This window comes from Salvelinus fontinalis, chromosome 35 (genome assembly GCF_029448725.1).
Source record: "Salvelinus fontinalis isolate EN_2023a chromosome 35, ASM2944872v1, whole genome shotgun sequence".
In the NCBI taxonomy this organism is placed as follows: domain Eukaryota; kingdom Metazoa; phylum Chordata; class Actinopteri; order Salmoniformes; family Salmonidae; genus Salvelinus; species Salvelinus fontinalis.
Genome location: NC_074699.1, coordinates 28,362,669 through 28,382,548, shown reverse-complemented (window position 1 = coordinate 28,382,548; position 19,880 = coordinate 28,362,669). Strand labels below are relative to the sequence as shown.

Below are 19,880 nucleotides of genomic sequence, written 5' to 3'. Positions count from 1 at the left end.
TGACGATGATATCTTTCTAGAACAAACATCTCTGAGTACACAGAGGTAACTGGAAGGCATGAACAACAGCATGGGACTTTCATCCAGAGCTGGGATTTTTCATCTTTGTAAGCATCCATCTTCTCCACAGGGAGACAAGGCACGGCCACGGGAAAGTCAGTTGTCCATATCACTCCCAAGTTCAGGCTAAACCATTCCCATATCCTTCCCAAGTTTACCACATTTCGTTGTTGATTTATGTCCAATGGTAGCACTACATTACAGCATGCAATAAAATGGTAATAACATGGTAGTAGTATGGTAACAAGGTATTTGTGTTGTAGTTCAACAAAGTGCCATCCTTTGGATAGAAATTATCATATGACTTCACATACAACAAAAAAGACATCATCATTTAGTTTAAGTTAGCTACAAAACCACTTTATTTAAAAAGCAGATTATATAATCTACAGTTAAATGATACGTCCTGATTTTTAATACATTAAATAACTTTTGACTTTTTCATGTATAGATAAATAAATCTAGTTTCCTTTTTTATGAACCATCTAGGTAATCAAACACTTATACAAAAGTGATGTGACAGAGGTGTCATATGTGCTTATTGAAAACTACTGGTAGGATAGAGAAGTCTTCACTTTCAGAGTGATTTATGACAGAGGATGAAAGAATAACTAGCCTCTTTATGCACAGGTATGGGGAAACTAGCTGTGTGCTATGCAATAGAAATGGAATTGAAGTAGTATTTTTAAAAAGAGGTGTATTAAGACATCGTTAAAGGGGATCAACTCTTGTCAAGTTAAAAAAAATTCTGCTTTAATGAAAAATGATTTGAGATTGATATGAGTGGGTCTTTTTGTACTATTCAAACTACAGTTCAGAAAATGCCATTGCCTCATTTTCAAGTATATTACACATTCCTTGACTAGGAGTCTCATCATACTATGCTGAGATTCAGTTTATCTACCATCAAAGGGAATCTCCCAGCAAAAACATGTACTCCAGGGATACTTAGCCTTTTCACTTTTGCAAATGTATAACTGGGAGCAGAGCAAAAAATAAACAACAGTTTGCCAAACATACACTAATAATTACATTCCAAAGAATCTCATCGAGGGATACATCAGAAAGCACATGATGCCTGTGTCGGCCCCTCCTCTCCGTAATCTCTACGTCAGCCTCCTTGTCTGTTAGATTCAGTAGTATGAGAGGACAGTTCCTCTGACTAGGCTACTGTGAGCAGGTACTGGGTAGGCCTGAGTCAGAACCTTAACCATTTTTGTTAGAGAGAGATTGAGAGAGCATGGGTCTTTTTGTGGAGCTGGGTGGCCGTTGTCCTGCTCACTCAACAAGGTACATGCACCATGGCACTGCCACTGGTGCGCACACACACACACGCACGCACGCACGCACGCACGCACACAAACACACACACACACACACACACACACACACACACACACACACACACACACACACACACACACACACACACACACACACACACACACACACACACACACACACACACACACACACACACACACACACACACACACACACTTCTGTATACCAAACATTAAGAACACCTTAATATTGAGTTACACCCAGTTTGCACTCAGAACAGCCTCAATTCATCAGACATGGACTCTACAAGGTGTCAAAAGCGTTCCACACGGATGCAGGTCCATGTTGGCTCCAATGCTTCCCACAGTTGTGTCAAGTTGGTTAGATGTTCTTTGGGTGGTAGACCATTCTTGATACACACGGGAAACTGTTCAGCATGAAAAACCCAGCACCGTTGCAGTTCGTGACACAAACCAGTGCGCCTGACACCTACTACTGTACCCCGTTCAAAGGCACTTAAAAATATTTTGTCTTGCCAATTCACCCTATGAACGGCACACATACACAATCCATGTCTCAATTGTCTCAAGGTGTAAAAATCCGGTTTAACCTGTCTTCAACTACACTGATTGAAGTGGATTTAACAAGAGACATCACCTGGATTCACCTGGTCAGTCTATGTCATGGAAAGAGCAGTTCTTAATGTTTAGTACACTCAGTGTCTATAGACCAACAGACTAACACACACACACACACACAGACGCACACAACAACACAACCAGCGAGGGAAAACACGGGGGATGGATTCTCCAGAGACACGGTTTGGACCAGCAACTCCCACAACCAACCAGACAATCAGATCAACCAGTAGGTATGACACAGTAACGTCTGCATGAGGAGGATATGTGGGGACTCTCGCTGGTCAGACACTCACTTACTCAGTGCTACCATATGGGTCAAATAACCAGTGTGTGAAACTGTACATGTTAACAGGTCAGTGGATCGCATGACCAAGCAGAGCGACAACACAGAGGCCTCTAGGACGTGTTCTTGAGGAGAAATTAAACAGCGGACCAATACCCTTCAGAGGACCGTTAAGACTGTGACAGCTCGTTTGGCCTCCGATTCCATTTGATAATAATAATGCAGCAAAAGAATACACTACACTTCTAGAATCTTATGTGGAAAATGTCTGCAAAATATATAGGCATGTATAAAAGACAATCTACGTGCTTCTAACTTTTTTTCTCGTTATATAATCGTTGAGACACTTGTGAATCTCTCGAGGTCACGTCTTCTAAGACTGCTAAGTGGAATGAGTGCCAGCCCAGGCTAGCGCTGTGGCTACTGGCTACTGACAGCACATGCGGTGCCACGAACATCCGCTATGCCAAGGAGCACTGGAGCAAAGGGATGGTACAGGAGACTGTGTCACAGAGTCACATGAAGGGATGGTACAGGAGACTGTGTCACAGAGTCACATGAAGGGATGGTACAGGAAAGTGTGTCACAGAGTCACATGAAGGGATGGTACAGGAAAGTGTGTCACAGAGTCACATGAAGGGATGGTACAGGAAAGTGTGTCACAGAGTCACATGAAGGGATGGTACAGGAAAGTGTGTCACAGAGTCACATGAAGGGATGGTACAGGAGACTGTGTCACAGAGTCACATGAAGGGATGGTACAGGAGAGTGTGTCACAGAGTCACATGAAGGGATGGTACAGGAGACTGTGTCACAGAGTCACATGAAGGGATGGTACAGGAGAGTGTGTCACAGAGTCACATGAAGGGATGGTACAGGAGACTGTGTCACGGAGTCACATGAAGGGATGGTACAGGAGACTGTGTCACAGAGTCACATGAAGGGATGGTACAGGAGAGTGTGTCACAGAGTCACATGAAGGGATGGTACAAGAGACTGTGTCACAGAGACACATGAAGGGATGGTACAGGAGACTGTGTCACAGAGTCACATGAAGGGATGGTACAGGAGAGTGTGTCACAGAGTCACATGAAGGGATGGTACAAGAGACTGTGTCACAAAAACACATGAAGGGATGGTACAGGAGACTGTGTCACAGAGTCACATGAAGGGATGGTACAGGAGACTGTGTCACAGAGTCACATGAAGGGATGGTACAGGAGAGTGTGTCACAGAGTCACATGAAGGGATGGTACAAGAGAGTGTGTCACAGAGTCACATGAAGGGATGGTACAGGAGAGTGTGTCACAGAGTCACATGAAGGGATGGTACAGGAGAGTGTGTCACAGAGTCACATGAAGGGATGGTACAGGAGAGTGTGTCACAGAGTCACATGAAGGGATGGTACAGGAGAGTGTGTCACAGAGTCACATGAAGGGATGGTACAGGAGAGTGTGTCACAGAGTCACATGAAGGGATGGTACAGGAGACTGTGTCACAGAGTCACATGAAGGGATGGTACAGGAGACTGTGTCACAGAGTCACATGAAGGGATGGTACAGGAGAGTGTGTCACAGAGTCACATGAAGGGATGGTACAGGAGACTGTGTCACAGAGTCACATGAAGGGATGGTACAGGAGACTGTGTCACAGAGTCACATGAAGGGATGGTACAGGAGAGTGTGTCACAGAGTCACATGAAGGGATGGTACAGGAGACTGTGTCACGGAGTCACATGAAGGGATGGTACAGGAGACTGTGTCACAGAGTCACATGAAGGGATGGTACAGGAGACTGTGTCACAGAGTCACATGAAGGGATGGTACAGGAGACTGTGTCACAGAGTCACATGAAGGGATGGTACAGGAGAGTGTGTCACAGAGTCACATGAAGGGATGGTACAGGAGAGTGTGTCACAGAGTCACATGAAGGAATGGGACAGGAGACTGTGTCACAGAGTCACATGAAGGGATGGTACAGGAGACTGTGTCACAGAGTCACATGAAGGGATGGTACAGGAGAGTGTGTCACAGAGTCACATGAAGGGATGGTACAGGAGAGTGTGTCACAGAGTCACATGAAGGGATGGTACAGGAGACTGTGTCACAGAGTCACATGAAGGGATGGTACAGGAGACTGTGTCACAGAGTTACATGAAGGGGTGGTACAGAGAACTGTGTCACAGAGTCACATGAAGGGATGGTACAAGAGAGTGTGTCACAGAGTCACATGAAGGCGCTCGGTTGTGGCTGGTAGACTCGGTACCCTTGCATAGCCAAAAGGAGCTGTAGCTAGCTGGACTGTGGCACTGTTACAATGCGGTGAGGTATCTCAGTGGAAGGCCACTCTGAAGGCACAGCATGTCCAACCCTCTAACCCTGCCAGACAGTGCTGGAATGTTATGAGCGGCCTGTTTCATGGCCTCCCAGCCTCCTGGCAGAGACGCTGTCCTGCTCTCTCTCTCTCTCTCTCTCTCTCTGACAGAGGAGCAGTAAATCCATCATGGCATTGGGCTTCAGTGCGAAGGAATGAAGAAAAAAAAAGGGAGGGAAAAAGAGAGTGATGGAGAGAGGGATAGAGAGAGTGGCCCCCTCTCTCCATCCAGGCCAGTCCCCACTGTGATGAATGTGCAGGGGTCACGGTGCTGACGTCGGCCAGGGCCTCTGGGTGGGCTGGGGCCTCGGCCTGCTTCACTGTTCACAGACCAAAAGGAGGAAGGAGGGAGAAAAAAACTGATGAGAGAGAGAGAGACGTGGACTCTCTCCCAGCCCGGTCTTGTGACTTGTCCATGGCCCTGTATATCTCCTCTCCCCAGGGCACGGCCGGAAAGTAGAGAGCGAAGTCTCCCAGGATCTCTCTGTTCTGTTCTGTCATGCAAGAAGAGGTTCCGAAATTCTCGGGATTCCGTGGGCGTGGGATTCCTTCTTCTTTGTTGTCTCAGGTCACCTGGGAGGCGGGTCAGCGGTGGGTTGGGGTTGGCTGGGGTTGGTTCCTCGCCGACCCTGCCCTCTCACAGCTCAGTGACGTGTAGTGGGTAGCTGGGTGGCTGGTGGCCGGGCACCGGGACCTTGAGTCTGCGGATGTGGCAGCCGTGACAGAGCAGATGGCAATCCAGGGGGTAACAGCGGTGACCCTCCTCGTCGTTTAGCTGGAGGCCACAGTCCTACAACACCGAGGGAGAGAGATAGACTCAGTGAACTGCAGTAGCTGGACATTTGTGAAGGAAAATATTATATACACCCATCCAATGCATTTGAGCAGGTGCTGGATATCAAAACGATCCATATTTCAGATATGTACTTCTACCTTTTATACCTCTCGACTGATATGAGAGGCCACTGATGGGTATTCCTGTCAAGTTTACACGGGGTGACAGGTAGCCTAGTGGTTAGAGCATTGGGCCAGTAACCGAAAGGTTGCTAGATCAAATCCCTGAGCTGACAAGGTAAAAATATGTCATTCTGCCCCTGAACAAGACAGTTAACCCACTGTTCCCCGGTAGGCCATTTTGTTCTTAACTGACTTGCCTAGTTAAATAAATAATAATTATACTGGGCTCTTAACCATTTCTTAAATATGTGATGAATTTTTCATCCCCTGCCGACCTGGACTTTAGACCCCTGTAATGACTATCAACCCCACAGAGGCTGCTGAATGATTACCTATGATTACCTATTGTCTATCACTCACCTAGACGGGATATGAGCTATTTACTGGAATGTGTGATAATGAAATAAGTCAACCAGCTTTTGCCATTAAACATGGAATTCTTGATCAAACTCACACACACTTATAATCACACACTTTATTTGAGCCCTGGTTACAATGACTCACACTTGACAGAGCTATCATTAAACTGCTGTGTTAATGAATGCACTGTCAGGAATTTAATTTGGCAGACTTGACTAATTACTTTGATTACACTGGGGTTTGTAGGTCACGTGGGATGATTTCCTGTACATGTGTCTGAGTGAGTAAGTGGTCTGAACGGTCTCTCAGAGTGCTGAGATTCCAGGGTAGTCAAACAACAACCCCTGGTCTGATGTCCAGTTGAGTCCAGCGCTATCACCCTTTTATTTTATTTTATTTTACCGTTATTTTACCAGGTAAGTTGACTGAGAACACGTTCTCATTTGCAGCAACGACCTGGGGAATAGTTACAGGGGAGAGGAGGGGGATGAATGAGCCAATTGTAAACTGGGGATTATTAGGTGACCATGATGGTTTGAGGGCCAGATTGGGAATTTAGCCAGGACACCGGGGTTAACACCCCTACTCTTACGATAAGTGCCATGGGATCTTTAATGACCTCAGAGAGTCAGGACACCCGTTTAACGTCCCATCCGAAAGACGGCACCCTACACAGGGCAGTGTCCCCAATCACTGCCCTGGGGCATTGGGATATTTTTTTAGACCAGAGGAAAGAGTGCCTCCTACTGGCCCTCCAACACCACTTCCAGCAGCATCTGGTCTCCCATCCAGGGCCTGACCAGGACCAACCCTGCTTAGCTTCAGAAGCAAGCCAGTAGTGGTATGCAGGGTGGTATGCTGCTACCCTCTCCTCTCCCACAGCTCAACTCTGGAATGTGCCTGGACAATGAGTCACCACAGTGGTTTGCCCCTCACTCAGGTTCAGTTTGTGTGTGTAGTGCACACACCCACAGCAACATAGACCCACACTGCCATAGCATTTACACTAAAATGGATTAATGATCATAGTCAATGTGCTGGCTACGTTCAAAACATAAATAAGACAAGACACACAAACAGGGTGGTAATGACATTGTCTCACCTCGCAGTGATAGCACTCCACATGGTAGTCCTTGTCCATGGACACCACCCGGATGGTCTCCTCAGAGCCCTGTTAGGAAACACACACAGTCAGTCAGACCCTCCCGTTTCCACCACTCCACTGGCACCAACAACCAGAGGTGTATATTAAGAGAGTTGGGTCAGAACGGACGCCATGGGTTTTTAGAACGGATGCCACATTAGTGCCTTTATTCTCAAAATTTGGGAGTTGTAACAATACGAGAGCGCCTCCGACAATTCCCTATGAAATGACCCTCTGTAAACAAGCAAAACAGAGCAGCGAATTTAACAGACGTTTTTATTGATTATCATTCGGGATAAGGTGTATCCACGTAGGTTCTGTGTTGTGGTGTCAACTAATTGCTCATCTGCCTTCACTGCACATCTTCATAGATTTGGAAAACTATCAGAAATAAACAGCACAGCGCGGAAGCGTCAATTATCACTTAGCAACGGCTATGGAGGAGAAAATGGCAATCTCGTAACGTTCAGACAGAAACCGCATTGGCCCAACCCTCGACAGTATATACTATATATGACTGACATAGTGGTTAGAGCGTTGGACTAGTAACAGAAAGGTTGCAAGTTCGAATCCCTGAGCTGACAAGGTACAATCTGTCGTTCTGCCCTTGAAGAGGCAGTTCAAGGGCACTGTTCCTAGGCCGTCATTGAAAATAAGAATCTGTTCTTAACTGACTTGCTTAGTTAAATAAAGGTTAAATAAAAATAAAAATAAAAAACAACCAGTGCCAGGAGCTGAGAGGATACAAGCAGTCACTGGCACATCATTACCTGAGCAGGGAGGATGGGCTGGTTGCATGAGGCACATTTTGGGGCAAAGACCCTGTGGGGCAAACAGAGTAGAAGCCAAGTCTTGGTACATGCTGTATAATTCATATCAGTTTCAGCACAAACCAGGATTTAAAGAGTACTGTGGAATGAAGAAACTCTTGCATGCTGACTTCATCACGTTGGCATTATCTATGAGAGACACATGTCCTTACGTGTGGTAGTCTTTAACACAGTAGATGTTGTTCTCCACGTCCACAGTGAAAGGCACTCCGTCCAGACCCTCTGTGCAGACCACACAGCGGAAGCAGCCAGGGTGGTAGGACTTGCCCAGTGCCTGCAGGATCTACACAAACACACACACACACACACACACACACACACACACACACACACACACACACACACACACACGCACACGCACACACACACACACACACACACAACGGTAAGGCTAGAGATTGAGGCCTCTCAGTAGGAGTCAATCACACCAGCCCATTGGCATTCAGATACAGAAACAAAACTAAACTAGGAGGTATGATGCCACATGTCAAGAAGAGATACAGTACTGCTAAAGAGAAATCCCAGAGAGGGACAGGCATACTGTTCTGCTGATTGTCTTGTATCCCTATCTAGCAGGCCCTCCTACAATATTAGGTTATTTCTTACCATTTCCATGATGAGGTGACCACATACAAAGCACTTCTCTGCCGTCTGCTGAAAGCCAGAGTACTGTGGGAGATAAAAAAAAGAGACGTATCACTGGGTTTGTTATTCATATTCTAACATGTAGCAATGGAAACTGTTACATGGTGACTGTTAACTGTGTATGGTTGAGATTTGGGAGTGCAGCATTACAAAAGAGAGGATGGCTAAATTTGACACCTTTAAGTGTTTGAGACAGGGTTGGGGTTAATTCCACAAATTACATTCTAATTGAACTCATCCCTATAAATTCCATTTTAATTGTATGTCAGTCTTTGAATTCAGAGATCATTAAATTCCTCTCAATTCCAATATTAGGTCAATTCCAATAATTAAATTCCCAATTCAATATTTTCCTGAAGAATTCCACAAATTCGAATAGAGGCTGATCATGTCATTGTTCAGACAGCCTAGTTATTTATACAGGAAATATAGAAATACAAGTTAAAATGATTTAAAACAAATTCTGCAGTCCATTTTTGATACTAAGTGCATTAATTCCAATAACTGGTAAATTTACAAATATTCAATTCCATTTAAATTCAAACAGTCCAAATAGTCTAATTCCAATTAAATTTGATTTGAATTCAACGTAAATTCTCCACTTCATAAGTGAATTCAAGAATTTAATTGGAATTTCAAATTCAATTGGAATTGACCCCAACCCTGGTTTGAGAACCCCTAACACTATGACCAAAATGTAAATGTAGGGACCCAGAGTACAGCCTAAATGACACCATCTATAGGGGGTGCTGCTGCTCTCTTTATATTGATGTGAAAGGAGTTGGTCCTTTTTCCTTTGTCTCCTCTCTTTGTTGAGATGTATATGAGAGACCAGTGGCATTGCTGTAACGATACCTGTCCTAAACCAAACCCATCAGAGCACTCTACTAACAGAAGGAGTACAGCACACATCCAGTCCTCAGCTCTCTACTATTGGTGGTCTTCTAAAGTCTGGACCACAGTCACACAAACACAAGGAGATGTACCCGAACTCGAGGTAAGACATGTGTAACTTGAACATAAGATATCACATTGAAGTCAATGAGGGATTTAAATGTGAGTTATACATGCATTACCATCGTTATGTTTGTCCCATAGTGACCATCTGCAAAGTACATGACCCTGGGGTGAGATGAGGGGGAGGGTAATGGTGGGACAGGGGCAGCAGTTGGAGATGGGGTGGTGAGGGGTGCATGGGGAGGGGCACTCCAGGCTTCCCCTTCAACCCCCCCCGGACAGACCATCTGCCCCGATGACAGGGCAGAGCTGGTGGTCAATACTCTGAGGAAGCTAGGGACTTTGTCAAGGGAGACACTCAAGTGTTTTAGTACCAATTCTCTTGACACATTGATGAAAATAATCATGGCCTCTAAACCTTTAAGCTGCATACTGGACACTATTCCAACTAAACTACTAAAAGACCTGCTTCCTGTGCTTGGCCCTCCTATGTTGAACATAATAAACCTCTCTCTATCCACCGAACGTGTACCAAACTCACTAAAAGTGGCAGTAACAAAGCCTCTCTTGAAAAAGCCAAACCTTGACCCCAAAAATATAAAAAAACTATCCAATCTATATCGAATCTCCCATTCCTCTCAACATTTTTAGAAAAAGCTGTTCCGCTGCAACTCACTGCCTTCCTGAAGAAGTTCTGGTTTAAGACTAGAGGTCGACCGATTATGATTTTTCAACGCTGATACAGATACCGATTATTGGAGGACAAAAAAAGCAGATACCGATTAATCGGCCGATTTTTTAAATGTATTTTTAATTATTTTTTTATTTTTATTTTTATTTTTTATTTTATTTTTATTTCACCGTTATTTTAACAGGTAAGTTGACTGAGAACACGTTCTCATTTGCAGCAACGACCTGGGGAATAGTTACAGGGGAGAGGAGGGGGATGAATGAGCCAATTGTAAACTGGGGATTATTAGGTGACCATGATGGTTTGAGGGCCAGATTGGGAATTTAATAATGACAATTACAACAATACTGAATGAACACTTATTTAACTTAATATAATACATCAATAAAATAAATTTAGCCTCAAATAAATAATGAAACATGTTCAATTTGGTTTAAATAATGCAAAAACAAAGTATTGGAGAAGAAAGTAAAAGTGCAATATGTGCCATGTAAGAAAGCTAACGTTTAAGTTCCTTGCTCAGAACATGAGAACATATGAAAGCTGGTGGTTCCTTTTAACATGAGTCTTCTATATTCCCAGGTAAGAAGTTTTAGGTTGTAGTTATTATAGGAATTATAGGACTATTTCTCTCTATACCATTTGTATCTCATATACCTTTGACTATTGGATGTTCTTATAGGCACTTTAGTATTGCCAGTGTAACAGTATAGCTTCCGTCCCTCTCCTCGCTCCTACCTGGGCTCGAACCAGGAACACATCGACAACAGCCACCCTCGAAGCAGCGTTACCCATGCAGAGCAAGGGGAACAACTACTCCAAGTCTCAGAGCGAGTGACGTTTGAAACGCTATTTGCACGCACCCCGCTAACTAGCTAGCCATTTCACATCGGTTACACCAGCCTAATTTCGGGAGTTGATAGGCTTGAATTCATAAACAGCAGAGCTGCTGGCAAAACGCACGAAAGTGCTGTTTGAATGAATGCTTACGAGCCTGCTGGTGCCCACCATCGCTCAGTCAGACTGCTCTATCAAATCATAGACTTAATTATAACGTAATAACACACAGAAATACGAGCCTTAGGTCATTAATATGGTCAAATCCGGAAACTATAATCTCGAAAACAAAACGTTTATTCTTTCAGTGAAATACGGAACCGTTCCGTATTTTACCTAACGGGTGGCATCCATCAGTCTAAATATTCCTGTTACATTGCACAACCTTCAATGTTATGTCATAATTACGTAAAATTCTGGCAAATTAGTTCACAATGAGCCAGGCGGCCCAAACTGTTGCATAGACCCTGACTCTGCGTGCAATGAACGCAGAGTCAGGGTCTATGTGACACAATTTCACCTGGTTAATATTGCCTGCTAAATTGGATTTCTTTTAGCTAAATATGCAGATTTAAAAATATATACTTCTGTGTATTGATTTTAAGAAAGGCATTGATGTTTATGGTTAGGTACACGTTGGAGCAACGACAGTCCTTTTTCGCGAATGCTCACTGCATCGATTATATGCAACGCAGGACACGCTACATAAACTAGTAATATCATCAACCATGTGTAGTTATAACTAGTGATTATGATTGATTGATTGATTGTTTTTTATAAGATAAGTTTCATGCTAGCTAGCAATTTACCTTGGCTTCTTACTGCATTCGTATAACAGGCGGGCTCCTCGTGTGGTTAGAGCGTTGGACTAGTTAAACGTAAGGTTGCAAGATTGAATCCCTGAGGCAGTTAACCCACGTCATTGAAAATAAGAATGTGTTCTTAACTGACTTGCCTAGTTAAATAAAGGTGTAAACAAATAAATATATATAAAAATAAAAAAACGGCAAAATCGGCTTCCAAAATTACCGATTTCTGATTGTTATGAAAACTTGAAATCGTCCCTAATTAATCGGTCAACCTCTATTTGAGACCCCATCATAGCACTGAGACTGCACTTGTGAAGGTGGTAAATTACCTTTTAATGGCGTCAGACCGAGGCTCTGCATCTGTCCTCGTGCTCCTAGACCTTAGTGTTTGTTGCTTTTGATACCATCGATCACCACATTCTTTTGGAGTGATTGGAAACCCAAATTGGTCAACACGGACAAGTTCTGGCCTGGTTTAGATCTTATCTGTCGGAAAGATATCAGTTTGTCTCTGTGGATGGTTTGTTCTCTGACAAATCAACTGTAAATTTCGGTGTTCCTCAAGGATCCGTTTAAGGACCACTATTGTTTTCACTATATAATTTACCTCTTGGTGATGTCATTCGGAAACATAATGTTAACTTTCACTGCTATGCAGATGTCACACAGCTGTACATTTTGATGAAACATGGTGAAGCCCCAAAATTGCCCTCTTTGGAAGCCTGTGTTTCAGACATAAGAAGGTGGATGGTTGCAAATGTTCTACTTTTAAACTCGGACAAAACAGAGATGCTTGTTCTAGGTCCCAAGAAACAAAAAGATTTTCTGTTGAATCTGACAATTAATCTTGATGGTTGTACAGTTGTCTCAAATAAAACAGTGAAGGACATCGGCATTACTCTGGACCCTGATCTCTCTTTTGACGAACATATCAAGACTGTTTCAAGGACAGCTTTTTTCCATCTACGTAACATTGCAAAAATCAGAAACTTTCTGTCCAAAAACGATGCAGAAAAATTAATACATGTGCTAGCCAGTGCTAGCCTCTCTACACTGGCTTCCTGTTAAGGCAAGGGTTGATTTGAAGGTTTTACTGCTAACCTACAAAGCATTACATGGGCTTGCTCCTACCTATCTTTCTGATTTGGTCCTGCCGTAAATACCTACACGTACGCTACGGTCACAAGACGCAGGCCTCCTTACTGTCCTAGAATTTCTAAGCAAACAGCTGGAGGCAGGGCTTTCTCCTATAGAGCTCAAATTTTATGGAATGGTCTGCCTACCTGTGTGAGAAACGCAGACTCGGTCTCAACCTTTACGTTTTTATTGATCAATCATCTCTTCAGTAGGTCCTATGATTGAGTGTAGTCTGGCCCAGGAGTGTGAAGGTGAACGGAAAGGCACTGGAGCAACGAACCACTCTTGCTGTCTCTGCCTGCCCGGTTCCCCTTTCTCCACTGGGATTCTATGCCTCTAACCCTATTACAGGGGCTGAGTCACTGGCTTACTGGTGCTCTTCCATGCCGTCCCTAAGAGGGGTGTGTCACTTGAGTGGGTTGAGTCACTGACGTGGTCTTCCTGTCCGGATTGGCGCCCACCCCCCCTTTGAGCTGTACTGTGGCGGAGATCTTTGTGGGCTATACTCGGCCTTATCTCAGGATGGTAAGTTGGTGGTTGAAGATATCCCTCTAGTGGTGTGGGGGCTGTGCTTTGGCAAAGTGGGTGGGGTTATATCCTGCCTGTTTGGCCCTATCGTCGGATGGGGCCACAGTGTCTCCCGACCCCTCCTGTCTCAGCCTCCAGTATTTATGCTGCAGTAGTTTATTTGTCGGGGGGCTAGGGTCAGTCTGTTATATCTGTAGTATTTCTCCTGTCTTATCCGGTGTCCTATGTGAATTTAAGTATGCTCTCTCTAATTATCTCTTTCTTTCTTTCTCTCTCTCGGAGGACCTGAGCCCTAGGACCATGCCTCAGGACTACCTGGCCTGATGACTCCTTGCTGTCCCCAGTCCACCTGGCCGTGCTGCTGCTCCAGTTTCAACTGTTCTGCCTGCGGCTATGGAACCCTGACCTTTTCACCATATGTGCTACCTGTCCCAGACCTGCTGTTTTCAACTCTCTAGAGACAGCAGGAGCGGTAGAGATACTCGGAATGATCGGCTATGAAAAGCCAGCTGACATTTACTCCTGAGGTGCTGACCTGTTGCACCCTCGACAAACACTGTGATTATTATTATTTGACCATGCTGGTCATTTATGAACATTTGAACATCTTGGCCATGTTCTGTTATAATCTCCACCCGGCACAGCCAGAAGAGGACTGGCCACCCCTCATAGGCTGGTTCCTCTCTAGGTTTCTTCCTAGGTTCTGGCCTTCCTCTGGAGTTTTTCCTAGCCACCATGCTTCTACACCTACATTGCTTGCTGTTTGGGGTGTCAGGCTGGGTTTCTGTACAGCACTTTGTGACATCAGCGGATGTAAGAAGGGCTTCATAAATACATTTGATTGATTGATTAATTGTCACATTCACCACCTGACCCATTTAGAATCTATTCTTTACATCTACAGTATGAGGAGACCCAATACCACTCTTAGCACTCATCCTCTGAACCAATTGAAAGTCTGTTTTAGGGGCCAATGGGCAATGTCTATGTGTAATGGAGTGAATCATTTACATTAAGTAAGTTAATTGCAACCTAACAACCTAATTCAGTAGTGATAAACAATAAGTCTGTATCTTTTTGGAAGACAAAAACGACTGCTATAAAACACCTGGTTCCTATTGATTATAGATTGACGGATGTCTATAAGAGATCAATACATACTAATAACTTGTGTCTGTTCCCCATTGTGTCCAACCTGGGCAGATGGATACATCATACAGGAGGCAGTCTGAGGCCTGCAGCTGCCCACAGCCACTCCGCCTCCCTCTATAATTCTAAGTGCTGGGGAGTAATGGGATGAGAGCAGTGGGGTAATTGTGCTCCTTGGGGAAATTTTGGGGAAATTAGTGGGAATTGGAGGGGTGGTGCTTAACTTTAATTGTAGCAGTGAAACGTCTGTTTCCTCTGGAGGGTTTTAGAATGTGCAACCGCTCCTCTCCCAAGTCTGTCATCGAGGGGTGAGTGTGTATGAAGGACATGGAGAACTCAACCTCTGAACATCTGCATAATGGACATAACATAAACATAAATGCATGTGCATAAGGAGGCACGTAGGGACAACATATGTTGTAACTCACCAGGAAGTCCTCTTCACAGTAGACCTTGCCGTTGACGTTGTAGAAAGCTTTCCCTCTCAGCCTCCTCCCTGAAGAAGAGAAGTAAGTGTGTGAGCTGGGATATAGAAGTGTTCCTGTATCAGACTCTGTCAAAGTGAAGACTGTAAAAGTGTTGCTATGTGATTTTACCCAACCCGTAGGCTATAAGAAAGTTCAAACATCAAGGAAATAGTGATTCCAGCCTTTTGAACAATGCTGAAATGCTCCAGGGGTTCTCCTGATGATATTTGAAATACATTATCCAAAACGGCATTGTTGAGAATAAACAGAAATGGGATTTGACTTTCTGCCTCCTACTCCCCTGACTCCTCTCTGTTCCATTAAAGCCACAACAATAACAGATGTTAACAGGAAACACCAGTGACCAAAGCAGATGATAGTAACATGATAGTGATAGTTTGAGGTCCACACTACTGTTTCAATACTCTGGTCATCCATTGATCCCCACGGGACTCCATCTACTTAGAACCAGCAAACAATCAATACAGCCCCACCATCCAGACCAGGCCCAAGCAGCTTTACAAACTCCCCCTCCTCCTCACCCTTCCTCGCCACCACCAGTGCCATTGTGTACAGCTCACACACACTCACCACCACAGCCCAAATATAGGAGCCTGAGCAAAGGATTTCCCCATGTCTGGTATAGCCAGGGCCATACTAACAGTCAGTCCCTCCCCAAAGTCACCATTTTGGGGCTCCATGAGCACAGTAGCACTAAATTCCACAGGATAAAAGGGAATTCCACCTAAAAGGAAAGATCTCCTCACTGCTCACTCACACTGGCCCTGGCCTTTGCGCCCCCTGCGATGCTTCTCTTAATGCATGCCCATTCAAATGCACTAAATGGCAGCAGCAGTCTCTTCTCTTTCTGGCAGCGCAGTGACTTCAGCCTGGCAGACAGAGCGCATAGAGCTCATAAATCTGCAGGATTAGTCAGATTTAATTGCCGTCCTGAGCTGCCATTGATTTTATGGGTGTCCTGGCTTGGGAAAGACATGTCCCCCTTTTTACACCCAAATGTATGCCATCGCTGTATTTCACACACAGTGTCACATTGCTGGAAGATAGCAATACATTAACGCCCACATAAATGGCTATAGCAGCCGAAGAATGCTGTTCACACAATAGGTGAGACTTAAGACTGAAAGCGAGGAACTATTAGCATTTAGAGTTGGAGGCTGGGCGAGAGAGAAAAAACATATTTCCTGTTGACTACAGAGGAGGAGCTCTTTTAATTCAGAGTGACTAAACTTATAAAAACCATTACATTCAAATCAACAACACACCAGTGAGCCAGAGCTGGGGCATGTTGCTGTGTGTCTGTCTGGTGACCTTTGCTCTGGCGAGTGCATCTGGAAGGTGAAACACAAAGCCCTCGGCGCTCGCTGACTGTGGTGCTCTGCTAAGGGAGCGGGCCGCCTGAGCAAACAGGGACATTCTTTCTGCCTGAGGTCACTAGTTGGTCCCATTCAACCCCTCCTCCACCCCCCCCTCCCTCATAGAGAGGGGGAGGGCTCCCTGCCTCCCTCTCTCTCCCTCTAGCCTTTGTCACAGGAGAGGAAAGTGCTGGGCTGGCTGCAGTGGGCTGGGGCTCAGGGCTACTCTCCTCTTCTCCTCAGCTCACAGCCCCTGAGCACGGTGGGACATGTGACATTTTCCATGGAGTTCAGGACCAAATGGCTCCCTGATTGGGATTTCACACTCAAGATACTGTACTTAGTTTTTACAGCTCCAACATTGGTTTCCCATGACTCAGTGCTGTGTTTCACAGACATGCACATAAAGGGCCATGCATCTTGAAATAATGGGAGCGATTCTCTCAGCTAGATATTTAACCCATCAGAAATAATTTTAGAGCACTACAACAAACTGCAGTGAACTGGTCAAATAAAATAATTATCTGAGGAAAAATAAAATCTTTAGTGAGTCATACTCCAGCAATCAAAGTCTTGTGATCATGTGGTCAGTGTGGTAGATTGTGGACCAGTCATGGATGCCTGGTTGCGGTAGCCTGGTTGCGGTAGCCTGGTGGCGGTACTGTAGCACTGCTGACTGCTACTCCTGGTGCCAACCAGCCCGGCATCTGGACATGTCATTGGACCTGTGTCATCCCTCCAACCCCTTTGAGACAACAACCTCACATCACAATGACTTCACATTACAGTGATTTCATCCCTCACTGATCTTAAATTCCTAAAACCACAACATTGTGATGCAGGCTGGGTTGAGTTTGGGCTCAGCTGTGGAGCTCCAGTCCTCACTGGCCCCTCTGCCGTTTAAGTGGTATGTTATTGTGCCCTGTGAGGTGCAGAGTCTGCAAACGGACAGTGGTTAGGTTACTCACTGTTAAGACTCTCTCCCTCGAGATCCAAAACCAGTCACAGTAGTTCACTACACAAGGTCATTAGTTGGCCTGGGCATGATAATTCCAACATATGGTTTATAAAATCCCTATGCTACTATGTTGACTTTTAATTACCTGGCTGTTGGCCACAGGCAACTTTTTTTAAACTATAGTTGCTAAGCCAAGACAAGAATCTGAATAATGTCCTAAATTACCATCTCTTTTAAATTCAACTGTTCCCAAATCCCCATATGTTCAGTATCTACATATTATTCATGTAGGAGGGAAACATCAAGCATGTTGTACTTTCTCAGGTTCCACCCCACCCACTCCCCCCCTCTCCTCCCTTCTCCTCCCTCTCCTCCCACTCTCTCCTCTCAGAACAAGTGGGCCTTTACCACCTGCAGGCAGGCAGTGGGGATCTGAGGGGGAGGAGGCAGAGAGGGAAAGGCGGAGGGAGGGCCTGCCCAGTGCCGTGGTAAGTAAAAGAAGGATGCTGGAGGTAGTGACTCACTCAGATTGCTTGGGACTTCAGACAGGAATGTTTCGATCCCGGCAACGTGAGCATGTGCTGACCTGCTGCTGCTTCCAAATAGTTTTTAAGTAAGTCTCTCTTTAAAGAGAACAGCCAAGTTAAGACACTAACAAAGCCACAAGCACATCTCTCAAATAGAAAACCCAGAAGCTACGGAATCTCCCAGTCTCTCTCAGAAACTCCCCCACAACTAAATCACAGCGAAAGTCATGATCAAGTAGTCGAACCATCGCCAAAGGCAGAAGGGAGCATGGGCAACACTACCAAGCTGTTGTACATCATTTAAAACCTTGGCCAGATCCCACAATTTACACTCAGATGAGGGAGTGGCATAGAAATAGAATGACTAGATTATACTTATATGGGGAGTAGCCAGGCTAACTCTACTTACTGCAGCCAGCTACAATACCACAGCCAGAACCCCATAGCAGACAGCACAACATTGAGCTGTGTGCCCTGTGCAAGCCAGCCAGCCAGGTCCAGCTGGTGAGTGACTGAGGAAACCACAATGCATCATAAACAGGTTTCAGAAATACATGGCCCTTGGCTGTTTTCTCCTGGCTGGTGTGAGAGGCACTAGCAGGATGTGTTACAGTAACACAGATGTAACTAGTTAATCACTAGCGTGCCCCATTATAGGCATGGATACATGTGAGCTAGCAGACAAAAGGCATGTGGAAGGAGGAAGTGGGTGGTGATCCAGTCAGGAGCTGGGCGTCAACACCAGTACAGGAAATAAACAGGAGACTGGTCACAGAGGTATGTCTTATGACTGTATAGTTGAGGCTAGTAAAGTAATGAGGAGGTGTGTGTGGGTATGTTTGGGTGGGTAGGGGGGGGGGGGGGGGGGGGTGTGTGTGTGTGTGTGTGTGTGTGTGTGTGTGTGTGTGTGTGTGTGCGTGCGTGCGTGCGTGCGTGCGTGCGTGCGTGCGTGGTGTGTGAGCATGTAATTACTCGCGCACACATTTTTCTGTGTTTGTGTGTGTGTGTGTGTTTATCGGTGTGTGTGCTCTTATCTGTGTGTGTGTTTATGTGTGTGTTGTTTGCTCAGAGCCCATGCCAGGCCGGCCCCCTCTGATAAGCAGGCCTGGTACACTTTGTGACTGTCTGATTGAGGTCCTCATGGGAAGGCCGGCTGAAGTGGAGGGGGGTAGTTTGCATTCCTGGCCATTTCATGAAAAAAGGGTGCAACCATAGGAGCAAGCCAAGAGGAGGGCTCAATTATGCATGGTTAAACAAAGCCCAAGGCTACCAGCCAGCAATGTCTCAGAGAACTGAACTCTCTCTGCTATGGAGCTCCTGACTCTTACAGAATAACATTTGTGGCATTTTAGTCAAAAAGTAAAAGAAAAACAGTTTGTCAACAAATAAGCTGATACATCATTAGGTGTGTTGAGAGATCTGGAGGCACTTTAAAACTAAACTTCTCAGAGGGGTTGAAAACACTCTAAAAAAGCAAACATTCCCATTCATAAGAGACCCAATAATACATCACAGAGTTTATGTTAGGAATAAACCGTCGCAAGAGCCAAGATGGCCTGTTATCATCTATATACAGAGACCACTAGAATAATAAGGGGAAGACCTGCTTCACTTCTGGATAGATTTCACCAAACTAATTAAAATTCTGAATAAAAGAGAAGTGTAGATTCTCTTTTTCTGTACTGTTTAAACCACTATAGATGGGCAATAATGTTTGACCAATAGAAACAGACTACAGTATACAGTGGGGCAAAAAAGTATTTAGTCAGCCACCAATTGTGCAAGTTCTAACCACTTAAAAAGATGAGAGAGGCCTGTAATTTGTATCATAGGTACACTTCAACTATGACAGACAAAATGAGAAAAA

The 19,880-nt window shown here is 44.9% G+C and overlaps 1 protein-coding gene across 1 annotated transcript in view; it reads right to left on the bottom strand.

Annotated features, from left to right (window-relative positions):
* Window positions 1-393: 393 nt before the first annotated feature.
* The window catches only part of LOC129834669 (Wilms tumor protein 1-interacting protein homolog), a 42,213-nt gene continuing 22,726 nt past the window's right edge, over window positions 394-19,880 (bottom strand). The window contains exons 3-8 of the mRNA XM_055899870.1: window positions 15,114-15,181; window positions 8,539-8,601; window positions 8,085-8,215; window positions 7,873-7,924; window positions 7,061-7,129; window positions 394-5,431 (exon numbers count right to left, since the gene is read on the bottom strand). Of these exons, the coding sequence (XP_055755845.1) occupies window positions 5,279-5,431; window positions 7,061-7,129; window positions 7,873-7,924; window positions 8,085-8,215; window positions 8,539-8,601; window positions 15,114-15,181 (536 nt within the window). The 3' untranslated portion in view covers window positions 394-5,278. The remainder of the gene's footprint in view (window positions 5,432-7,060; window positions 7,130-7,872; window positions 7,925-8,084; window positions 8,216-8,538; window positions 8,602-15,113; window positions 15,182-19,880) is intronic.